Source organism: Aquila chrysaetos, chromosome 3, assembly GCF_900496995.4.
Source record: "Aquila chrysaetos chrysaetos chromosome 3, bAquChr1.4, whole genome shotgun sequence".
Taxonomy (NCBI): domain Eukaryota; kingdom Metazoa; phylum Chordata; class Aves; order Accipitriformes; family Accipitridae; genus Aquila; species Aquila chrysaetos.
The window spans coordinates 56,702,267-56,714,465 of NC_044006.1; the positions used below are offsets into that span (position 1 = coordinate 56,702,267).

General features: G+C 38.4%; 1 protein-coding gene across 1 annotated transcript in view; it reads left to right on the forward strand.

Moving 5' to 3' along the window:
* Nucleotides 1-12,199, forward strand: part of LOC115338897 (macrophage mannose receptor 1-like) — a 34,414-nt gene that overhangs the window by 11,822 nt on the left and 10,393 nt on the right. Inside the window, exons 11-22 of the mRNA XM_030007938.2 lie at nt 155-354; nt 1,678-1,805; nt 3,127-3,214; nt 3,817-3,961; nt 6,264-6,299; nt 6,400-6,563; nt 7,056-7,123; nt 8,026-8,126; nt 8,472-8,611; nt 9,811-9,925; nt 10,583-10,764; nt 11,418-11,520. Of these exons, the coding sequence (XP_029863798.1) occupies nt 155-354; nt 1,678-1,805; nt 3,127-3,214; nt 3,817-3,961; nt 6,264-6,299; nt 6,400-6,563; nt 7,056-7,123; nt 8,026-8,126; nt 8,472-8,611; nt 9,811-9,925; nt 10,583-10,764; nt 11,418-11,520 (1,470 nt within the window). The remainder of the gene's footprint in view (nt 1-154; nt 355-1,677; nt 1,806-3,126; nt 3,215-3,816; nt 3,962-6,263; nt 6,300-6,399; nt 6,564-7,055; nt 7,124-8,025; nt 8,127-8,471; nt 8,612-9,810; nt 9,926-10,582; nt 10,765-11,417; nt 11,521-12,199) is intronic.

The following is a 12,199-nucleotide window of genomic DNA, read 5'->3' on the forward strand; positions in this document are numbered from 1 at the left end:
GACTCATTGGCCCATATCTTGGCTCTGGCCAGATATTTTAACCTGCATAATCTGCATCTTCCTTTTGATAATTTTCTATGAATAAAAGCAAAGGTCTCATTTCTTAGAGAGCAATTAAGACTGGTTTTATTCATTTCTTTTCCATATCACAAAGGAAAAGAGCAAGGCTGTGTTGCCATGGGAACTGGAGTTGCAGCTGGATTATGGGATGTTGTTAGCTGTGAGAAGACAGCAAATTATCTTTGCAAACAGCAGGCAGCAGGAGTCCCACCTTCTGCTCCTCCCGTACGGATCCTTGCGTCTCCCTGTGCCGAAGGCTGGGATGGAGCCTTCCAGGCAGACTCGTGCTTCAAAGTAAGTGTGTGTCTACCTTCACGGTGAGCCTGAGCACAGGGGAGCCCAGCGGTCACTGTGGTACTCAGGGATCCAGGTGCTACGTAATTTTGGGGGAATTATCTTCTCCATGGTATTCAAGGGCAAAAAACCATGAGAAAATCCATCAAATATAATGGAAGTCAACAATGGAAAACCTGAAACAATGAAAACAGAGTCCTAGAAATATGCTTTCTTTTATTTAAGTGCCAGGTGAGAACCTCACCTAATTTATTTACTTCCAGGTATTTGGGACTTCAGAAAAACATAGTATTGCATCTCAAGAGCTGCCAGTGTGACTTGCATAAGACAATGTTTCTGAGAGAAAACTTAAGGAAACCTGGCCCTCTGCCACCCTTTTCTCACACAGCATGTGATACTTTTAGTGATACTTTTAGATCCGGGTTTCGTTTGATATTGGTGACTCTTCAGCAAGTAAAGGTTTTGGGCATTCTCTTGATTTAGCTAAAAATGCCTTAAAAAGCCTCCTTTTTGAAAAGAAGAAGAAAAAATAAAGAAAAGGCAAAATAGATCAAGTAAAAGTAAATATGTAACATTGCTCTTCCAAGTCTTTACATAAGTATCCTCTCATTTTCTTTCTTGAGACTCTCTGCCTGTTGGGAGGCCAGAGATGATTTTAGCCCTGTATTTGTAAGAGTCTAACTTCCATGTCACACTTAATTATTGTTACTAACATTATTGGTTCTGCCAATTACCAAATTGTTGATTATCCTTTCCCCAAAATGTCAAGCATCCAGTTCCTTACTTCAAGAATGTACGTACTTCATAGTAGAAAGCGGAGCTATTTGTATGCTTGCACCACCACACAAAATCCCTTCCTTGGCCAGGGTCAGCACCTTGCCAAATGGCTTTCTCCATCCATACTATCTTTTCTATTCCAACCTGTTGATCTTCCTTCCACCTTCAATTCCTCAAAAACCTCCTGCTTTCTACTGCAAAATACCGCAGCTGAGCTATTCCATCTTTCTTTGAGCCTTTCAGTGGTCAAAGTTCCAATTAAGTTATAAACTATTTTTTCTTCTCTGTACATTGTGATACCTTTTGCTCTCCTCAGACACCTATGCTACTCTTGCCTTATTTTAAAAGAGGATGCTAAGAAAAGAATACTTACGCTTTATATTAACAATGTTTAATATTACAGGTCCTGACAGACATTATGTTGTCTCACTCAAGAACAAAGGGGTGCTAAAGTGATACTGATTTTAATTACATAGGCAATTATATATTTTTATATGCCAAACATTGCACATTTAGTAATTTATTTTTACTTTTTTTTCTCAACAGTTTTTTGTGAGAGAGGGAAACCAAAAGAAGTCTTGGTTTGAGGCTGAAGAATTCTGTAGACAAATAGGAGGAAATCTGGTCACAATCAATACAAGAGAAGATCAGATTATATTATGGCAATTAGCATCGTGAGTACTTGCACAACAATTCTTTTTCATGTTCATGCTATTTTACATAAGAATTCCTTCAAAATATATCTGGAGCTGGACAAGTGAGTGAATAAACACAATCAAATTTTAAATTAAAATGGAAATTTTTCATCTGGAAATATCATCCTGAAACATTGCTTTTTTAAAAAAAAATCTTCAATATTTCAAAGAGGCTTTGATATTTTTTAAATTTTCATAACAGGTTTTTATCAAGACTGTTCTCCAGATCTGATCAACTCTGTACATTTTAGTCCCTCTCCCAAAAGGGAGACAATAAAATGTTCAGCTCCAACTGTGCCTTTTTCTAACTGGCTGAAATTCATATTTTAATCAATGTGCCCAAAAAAACCCCTTGAGTTAATGTGTAATGTAAACCAAAATGCAAGGAATTAATGTGGAAATTTCTGACCATAAACTGAAGACTCCTGAAATCAAACAGGAATTAATTTTAATTAATTTTTGCTGGCACTGTAGATGTCATGTCTTGCCCACAATGTAGAAATTATGCCATTATTTTCCCCCAAAATTAGACCACTACATTCTGATTGTATTCCGTAATGTCAAGACATCCCAATGGTACATAATGTATAGGTATTTAACTAAAACTGTTTCACATAGTGGTGAAACCAGGTTTAATTTCTCAAATAGAATTAAAATTGCCTTATAGAAAAGTCTTTGTGATCTCACCCTTCTTCATTTTATTATTTTTCAGTATTGTGAGATGCTGAACATGTTTTCACTTCCCTGTTAAGTCTCTTTGCTTTAGACTATGAAATCTTTGCAGGGGGAAATCTTCATGTTATGTAGAGAATGAAATAGGACTCTATTTTATCTGGTCCATAGGTACAATAAGATAAATAGTGTGAACTATTAAATAAACTACATAGGAAGTGCCAAGAAGCAAATCAAATCTGTTGAAAAACAATTGTCATTATTTTTCATTAGTTAAATTGTGTTATAGCTCTCTACTGATGTTTTACTTTTGCTAAAGCGTCTGTCCGTGAACTCCTGCAACAGCGAAGAGCTGTGTTGCAGCCACAAGGATGGGAGCCTGAGCTAGCTCTGTGCCACATCACTTGTCCTTTAACTTACATTCAAATATGGCAAGTCTTGTCCCACCACAGAGCACTATCAAATCCCTTGACAGAGTGCAGGCGGTGAGCCTGGCTATGGGCCAACAGTGGAGGAGCAGCTACCAATTCAGATGTGACAGCAAGCAGCATGTTTCTGTGCTTTCCAACATTTATATCATGGCCCCACTTTCTACACTCACGTGTCTATATTGTATGGTTTATTTTAGGGATAAAGGACTACACACTCAGGCTTTCTGGATCGGTTTGTTTCTCTTAAATCCCGATGAAGGATTTGCCTGGATTGATGGTTCCCCTGTGAGTACTTATTTCCTGGATATTCATTGACTTTCTGCCCTTTAGAATATATAAATTTTCATCTTTTTATGCCTTTTTTCCAATCTCTTTAAACCTTTGGCAGGAGCGTAGCAGTCCTTTATCCATCAGCTGAACAGCTGCAGTGCTCAGTGATGGTGCTGTCCTAACACACTAGCTGAAGTACAAAATTGCCTGTTTCATCCCTGGTACCATGTTATATCCCATCATCCACAGTCCATGCTCTTAGATCTTCACAGCACCCCAGACCAGGCACTGCTGTATGTCAGTACAGAGAAGTCAGGCCGCCATCTTTCATAAAGCAAGATAAATACAACTCCCTCCACCCCATCAGTTTTTCCTCCATCAGACACATGCTTTTCTCTACTGTGTAATCTTTACACCTTCTCCAGGGAGCACTGGTGAAAGTGAGCTGGTCTGGTCAGCATGACTTTCACAGCTCCCTCAGACCTATCTGAACTCCTATTGATCCCATAAACAAGGTACTTGAGATGATGAGATCCTGAAATTGTGTTATGATGGCAATCTCAATTACTTCCACTCAGCTCAAATCACATAGTAATTGGGATGTATTTCCAACCCAGGTAATTTATGAGAACTGGGATGAAGATGAACCCAACAACCATGAAGAACTTGAACATTGTGTTATGTTTAATAGATCACCCCAAATGCACTGGAACGACTTGCGCTGTGAACATTTACTTAATTGGATTTGTGAAACAAAAAAAGGTATGATTACTTCCCTATTTAATTGGACAGATAAATCCAAGTTCAAAAACAAATTGTATGGATTTAAACAAATTGAAAAGAAGAAAGATACTGGGAATTGTTCATTTTAAAACCAGCTGCAGTGAAGGCAACATATAAAGCAAGAGGAATGAATTGAGATCTTTCAATCTCAGGAAGTTAAAGAAGTGTCTATTACTTTATCTCTGGCTTTATCTCTTCTGCCATGGGTTGAATAAAATTGCAAGGGTAAGGTACTTATCCCCTCTCCTTTCACCCCCTCCCTGTATTTCTACCTGCTCCAGGCTTACCCAGGAGAGCTGAGGATGCAGGACACTAGAGTTCTCTGTACAAAAGAGAAAAAAGCTTTGCTTCCTGCTGTGAAACAAATAATGGGAACCAAAGAGAGGGATCAGTTGCTATAGGAGCCAGCAGCTCTGAAAAAGAGATCAAAAGTAAAGGCTGGTGTAGCCTTGAAGGACCCCTGCATCCACCAGCTTTGCCTGGGAAGCAGGGCCTTAACGCCAGGTCTCCTGCACCTGGTGCCAGGGCATGAAACGGACCTGATGGACATGTTTTGGGGTGCCTGCCAGAGGGAAACAGGGTCTTCGTGGGCTGAGGACCCCGACTGACAACGGATAATGAAAGGACTTTTTTTGCCTACTCGGTCCTACTTTTTTACATCCCTGCTTCCTGGCTGTAAACTGAATACTTGTCTGCATCTCTATGGAGCAGGAGATTCTTGAAAGCTTCTTGAAATGAAAAGAAAGTTGGACACGCACAGGGAACTAGTAGCAGGCACAACAGGGAGGGGAGGGGAGAAGCAGTTATATAAAAAACACTGAGTATATCTAATATTTGATGACTCTGCCAAAAAAAACATTACCCTGGAACACCGAATCAGGCACCATGCTAACATTGAAAAATTGCTTAACTGAAAAGGAAGAATCACTGTTCCCTTGTGGGTAGATTAGTCATACAAACCCACCATCAAAACACTGACTTCTGCATACCAGCTCGAAGCAGTACATCCTGTGCAGCCGTTTCTGGTACGCTGGGCATGCCGCTTTGTACAGATGTGGCTCTCTGCTCTTCGTGAGATTACCAAGTTCAGAGTTCAGCAACCATGACATAAAGACTCTGATCAGTTTCTCTTGATCCCAGGTGACCTTTCAAAAGTAAAAAAAAATAAAATAATTAGATGTTGTTATTGTGAATCTAGATTAGCTGATGATCAACCTGAGAGGAGAGATGCTCAGCTGTTAATTCCCTCATGTTCAGACACATATTTACTCAAGATACTCCATTGTTTTTGAAAAACAAGGAATGTCATAGTTATGTTAGGATTAAAAAATAAAATCAAAATGAGGTGAATTATGTAAATTCATCATGAAGATATCTGAATGATTTTAGTTCTATTCTTCACTAAATACTTAAGAAGAAAATGTTTAAAAGCTCCCAACAGAAGAATTTTAATTGCTTTTTCATGTTTGCTTATTTCTCATCTAAACTGTTCCTGTCATTCCTTTAATAATGTGTTCCTCCCCATCAAACCACAGAAGAAATGGAGAAAGCTAAGAGCAGAATTAGTAGTCCTTGTGAAGAACAAAATAACAGGCATTCAAATGAAAGCAGAGCTACCTTTGAGGGGCTATTCCCAGCTGACTCTGGGAATAGCAACAGATTAATTGCTTCCTCCTGGTTCATCCTGTAATCAGAAACTTGGGTTTGGTATCTACTGGCTCTCCAGGACTCTCAAAAACAGATTTTCCCAGTAAAAGCCTAAGCCATTAAGATAGGAGGAATGCATCGAGACACTGGAAATGATGTGTGGTATTAACAAAATACCAGCATTAATGCTTTCAGTACTTGTGAATGGTTTACTACTATGTAGGTAAGTCTGAGAACTTAATATATTAGCTGGATTATGTTGGTTGGCTCTAGTCCCATGAATATAAAAAAAATTATTAATAGTGTGCCAAGTAAAAATACTAAATAAATTTTCAAACTGATGTAAGTTTCATCTACAAAGTATTTACTGCACATCCTGGATTGTTTAATACAGTGCTTTTGGAGATATGTATATATGCTTTAAAGATATATATTTTTCACTAGATAAATGTTTCTAAATTATACATATTTTTTAAATGAATCTAGTGGTATGTACTCTAAAATATTGAAAATGCATTAGGTAATTCATAGTTCAGGGTTTTTATTATACAAAGCATTTGCAACTACATAAAGCAAATCTCTCTGAATTTTTTTATACTTGGAATGTTGCTCATGATGATCTTTTGTTTTACAGGTACAGTGCTAAAACCCGAACCAAATTACAAACTTGGTAGGATTTTTTCCTTTTTCAAAGAAAAGTTTACTATATAGTTTTCAGACTTTGTACAGACCAGATATGAATGTAATATACGTGATTCTTTATCTTTCAGAATATCAAGCCACCAATGATGGATGGATTGTGTATGAAGATAAGCAGTACTATTTCAGCAAAGAACGTGTCCATATGGAAGAGGCACGGAGAATTTGTCAGAAGAACTTTGCAGATCTTGTTGTCATTGAGAATGAAAGCAAAAGACAATTTCTATGGAAATATGTAAGCACTGAGCCTATTAATTATAATTGATTTCTGAAGCAGAGCAGCTGATAAAACAAAGGGAACAGCCTATTTAGGTAGGCTGTTGTTCTACATTACTTATTTATATAACAATATATTTGTTCAGAACCTGTAAAGAAATTACTATTGCTTTTAGTAGGTAGGGGAAAAGGGCATGCAAATGTTAAATATACAGCAAAGGACAGTTCAAGCCCAGGTTGCTTATCTCTTCCAAGATACATAGTGTTCAGCACAGTGATTATTGCTTTCCTGTCCAGTGGGTTCCTCACTCCAGAATGTTCCCCGTATCCCTGTTGCCTGCTTGAAACCTGGTCTGAACCTACAATGTTCTTGTCTGAGGCTCATATTGCGGGGGGGAGGGGAAGAAATGGAAAAAAAAAAAAAATCACAGGCATGGTTAATGGGCTTCCAGATTTTTGCTTGATGTTGAGGAACTGTTTAGTGCTTAACTGTTAATCACTTTTGTTTTAGATTTACACAAAACTCAGAGTGGAATCATATTTCATTGGCTTAGTTGTCAGCTTTGATCAGAAATTCAGGTGAGTAAAGGAAAACTGGTAACGGACAACAAATGATGGTAATTTTGTCACACTCTATGGGAGCATTTCTGTGTGCTTTCATTTTACAAGTTAGTAACTGTTGTGCAACTGACCTCTAGATAGTTTTCAGGAGATGTCTCAGATCAGAAGTGTTAAGTTCTTCTACATTTAAGTGAGCAATGATTTAAGTGTTTTCCTTCCAAATCTGGGAGAGCAAAGCCAATAGAAGTTCATCGCTAAGATTCATTTCACTTAATTTCACTTTCTCTCTCACACTGAAAGAACTGAGTTAAACACCCAAGCAACCCTTCATAGGTAGTGAGGAGAAGCAGCTAATTTTAGGAAGTTATTCACCTGATCCGCTTTAGACATCAAGCTTAGGATGAGATTAAGGCTGCCCTGATCTCCAATGGCTACAGAGAAAGCCCAGGAGGTTTTGATAACATGTGGATGTGGTTCAAGTTATGTGAGCTGGAAGCAAGAAGTGTAAGCAACATCTCACCCAACAGCTTTCTGAAATTGCTGGTAGGGAACCTGTTTTAGAAATCTGTTTGCAGAAGGCTTCCAGGAGGACACCTTACTGGGATGAGAGGGAAGTCCGTGCACTGGTGAGATCGTGGGGTTTCAGTCTTGTCCAGACCATAAGAAGCCTTCCCTTCGAGTATGACATTGTTTGTCCAAGCTCTGGCAAAATGAGACACTGATGGGACTTGAACGTGATAGTACTAAACAGATGAGAAGCAGCGGTAATGCTGCCGGACATGTCCTCTCCAATATATGTAGAGCCTTTGCCTTCTGGTCACTGCTAATACCTTGCTCAGCCCTTTACCTAAACAGACCTTGTAACTAAATGACTGCTGGAGATGTCTGTCTGGCAGCCTCTGTCCTCTTGTTTCTTTCAGCTGGCTGGATGAGACCCCAGTGAACTATGTTGCCTGGGCTCCAAATGAACCCAATTTTGCGAATAATGATGAAAACTGTGTGATAATGTCAAAAGATTTTGGTGAGTAAAATAGCAACAAGAAATATTTGGTTGAAAAATTAGCATCAAAATCCAAAATGTTTGCTACATATTTAAATTTGAGGCTACCCTGCAAATAGGCAGTTGAACAATACTGATAGTTTTTCATAACGAGTATGCTGAGGTTTAAAACCACACCGTCACTATATGGAGACAAACGTACCGCAGAGGAAGGGGGAGTGTATTTGGGTAAATGTGTACATGGCAGCTGGTTCACCTGCTTCTGGAAGGTTTAATTTGGGCTTTATGAACACTGTTTGGGCTGACTGCTGTAATGGTGGTACGAGAGTTTCAGACAGTGATTCTCTGTATTCCACTTTTTTACAGGCTTTTGGAAAGATACAAGCTGTGCTGTGAAAAATGCCTTCATCTGTGAAAGGCACAATTCAACTTACTCAGGATTTTCTCCTACTGTACTTCCACCTCTGGGAGGGTGTCCTGAAACTTGGCTTTTGTTTAACAATAAGGTGCAGGAACAAATCTCAGCCTTATTTAGCAGATTTGCTATAGGTAGAGAGAACAACTATCCCTTTTATGTCACTGTATAAATTCTCTCACTTTATACACCAGTTTATTAAGTGGTATTCTAAATAGGAGTGTAGTTCAATTTTCATGTTGGCCAGTCCATATCTAAATCTCAGAAAAGGTGAATTTGAATGTTTTAAGTTAAAATTCTTGTAAATGTCCATGTGCCTTTAGCCATAGTTACTTTTTCAGTTTCTAGTTTTTTGTTTATTTTAGACATACTTACTGCAGGGAAATCCTGTTCCATTGTCCTTATCTGTAAGTGTAAGCCCCTTTTCTGAGTAACATGGAGATGAAAAAATGAAAGGTCACACTTCTCATATGTAATCGGCTATCACAACAACTCATCTTAAGTAAAGTAACACACACAGCAATAAATGTCAAATCAAATATAGAAAACAAGCAAGCATTGTTTTTTTGCTAAGTTAAGCAAAAGTATACCTGGCCATATGAACTTAAAAAAACCCAGCCAGCAAATGAAAACCACAAATCACTCCCACAGTGCAATCAATAGGAAAGGTTTTTATGCATTCAAAGGGCATAAAAAGGGAGAAGCAGCATACGCCAGTTAAAAACCACGCCTTTTGCCCCTCAGAACATACACAACCACAACAACAATTTTTTACACTGGTATTCAGGAAAAATCCCCATGGGATACTAATACACAGTACAAAAGAACACTTCTTCCTGACGCTGTTCTGCTCATGCTGAGGGCTCACAAAAGCTCAGGCTTCAGCACTAACTCTGTGGTATATAATTGAAAGAACTTGACCTGAGAGATGGCTGCCCCAAATTATGTTCCCAATGAGGAAATAGTTTCAGTCTCTCAAAAATTCTACTTTTCAGTAATGTGACCCGAAATCTCTATCCATGCACCTTGGATGTCTACTTAATTCCTCAAAAGCTTTTGGAGGTTGCCCGCCCTTGCTCAGCACTAACCTTGGACAGCCCACAGGTTTGTAAGTGCTGCACACACTTCCCCGTGATTAGCTGGGTCTCCTTCTTGCTGGCTGAATGCATTTGCATTTCAGCAGATCTGCTGGTGTTTATATGCAGGGACTAGAACTGAATTAATCAAAACCAATGGTTTTAAGACTCTTTGACACCTGAAATTGTGTCTAATCCTTTACTCTCCCCGCAGTGTTATAAAATATTTGGATCCAGAGAAGAAGAGAGACTGACTTGGCACTCTGCAAGAAGTGCTTGTATAGAATTAGGGGGAAATTTGGCCTCGATACACAATGAGCAAGTGCAAGGTATGACATCTGAACCTTTTGGCACTAAGTATGAAGCCAGTGCGTTTCCCCATCCAATGACAAGGCCGAACTAGCCTCCAGATCTAAATAGCATCACCTATGAAGGAAGACCCGGAGCTCCTTGATCCAGACAGAAGTCTGGAGTGAGATATTGTGACACTTCCCATCTCTTGGTAAAAGCGTCATGTGGAAGGAACAGAATAATCTGTTCTCCATGGCCTTGGAAGATGGGATAAATAGTAATAGTTCATAGTAATGAAATGCCCACAGATATTCAAGTTAGACAGTAAACACACATCCATCAGAAATGACATGTGCAGTTGATGCTACCTTGGGGAAGACTGATTAATCCTTTTGAAGTCCCTTCTAGCCCTAACTTCTATAATATTTCCAAGAAGTCTATATCATTTTTATCTAAAAAACTTTTCCTTTTGGTTTTTTTTTTTTAATGAAATCAAACTGTTTCAGTTCAATTACCCATTGTAATTTTTCTCTTTTAACATTAACTCATAGTCTAACAATACTGAACTTGATATTTCTAATATTTTTAAAAGTTGATTAGTTGTTTTATTTGGAATTTGGTTTACATGGAATTTGAAGAAAGGCAACTCCTCAGCTACTCTCTTTCTCTGATCCTTTTTTTTTTTTCTTTAATAGCCTTCTTTACCTTCCACCTAAAGGATGTTGCCAGTGAAACATGGATTGGACTGAATGACATTAACAGTGAGGATACATATCTTTGGACAGATGGAAGTGTTTTTGACTATTCAAAGTGGGCAAGACGATTTCCATTTAGAGATAAATACATAGAAGTTGACTGGAAGTATATTACAATACAGGTAAACAGAAAAAAAATTGGAAAATGTGTAACTTGGATAACATACTCAAGATTAGAGTAACAAGCCTGACTTCTATCTCAGCTAGGATCCTATATTTCAATGGCTTAAAGCAGAAGGTGACTGAATATTGCAGAGATCAAGTTTTTAAAGCTGTACCCAGAGATTAATAGGCCTGTTTAAGTCTACAGCTACTGTCATTCCTTTGCAGAATTCTCAAACTGCAGAAAAGGAGTGCTGTATTATAATTACTGCTAGAATTAATTCGAATTATTAGAATTATTAGATTTTACTGAAAATATTCAGTATTACTAGCAATTTGTTATATCGTTTCTACTTGTACAGCATAAATCCAAATGAAAGTTCAACAAATTCAGTACAGATTACCATAAACTACATAGTAAAAATACCTTTGGTGCACTCCAAGAAATTTTAATAAACTGACTAAAGTTCTTGCAGTAATCTCCCACGGAAAGTACATTTGCTTAAGATATATAATATAATATGTTTAATTTCCAAGAAATAATAAATGAAAACAAGAGCCAGAAAATTAGAAAAGAAAGCTATTAACTTTGTCTCCTCAAACCTATTTCTATTATTTTGTCAGACATTTTGCACTTTATCAGCTATAATTTTCTTTTTTAATTTTTCCCTAGACTGACTGTATTGCAATGACAAAAAGATCTGTAGATGAAGCGGGGTACTGGGAAAACACTGACTGCCAGCATAAAAAAAGCTATATATGTCAGATGGACAGCAGTAAGTTTTATTTTTCACCTTCTTTGTTGGAAGACATTTACTGAACAATCTGACCATATGAGTCCTCAGTTGGCTATGCCTGTAGCAGCCAGGGTGAGGGAAGCAGGGCTACTTTCTCAGCTCAGGAATTCCAGACACAAAACCCGCTCTGTGATAAGGATTATAGCAAAGTTTTGGCTTTACGTCCTCTCCCCTACCAGCATACCCACCAACACTCACAGAGGCTGACTTCACCTACCCTGCAGACATCTACACTTAAATAAGTTGCCCGCACATGGCAAGTAGACGCTTGGAAGGCAGGATTCACCTGCCTCATAGTGAGGCAAATGCCCAAACCAGGTTGTAGAAAAGCTGTGCCTTCCAAACGCCTTTTTTCTCTATTGACAGAAAAGTTTCGCCATCTGTGCTTTATCCAACTAGCACAGATATAGGTATCTGAATCAGGTTATTTTGCAAATGCAAATAGCAAGCATAAAGACAAATCCGTCGGTGACCTCCACCATAGGTGTATATAGCTAGACAGACAACACACTAAAGGATGCTTCCCCACCCTCACCCCCACATCTAACTCCCGCCTCACTAAAAACCCTCACACATACTCCGCTGGGGAGTTGACTAAGGTCAGTCAAACTGGTTAGTTTGCTCATCAGTCTCTAGCAATGCTTTTATATCACAAGAC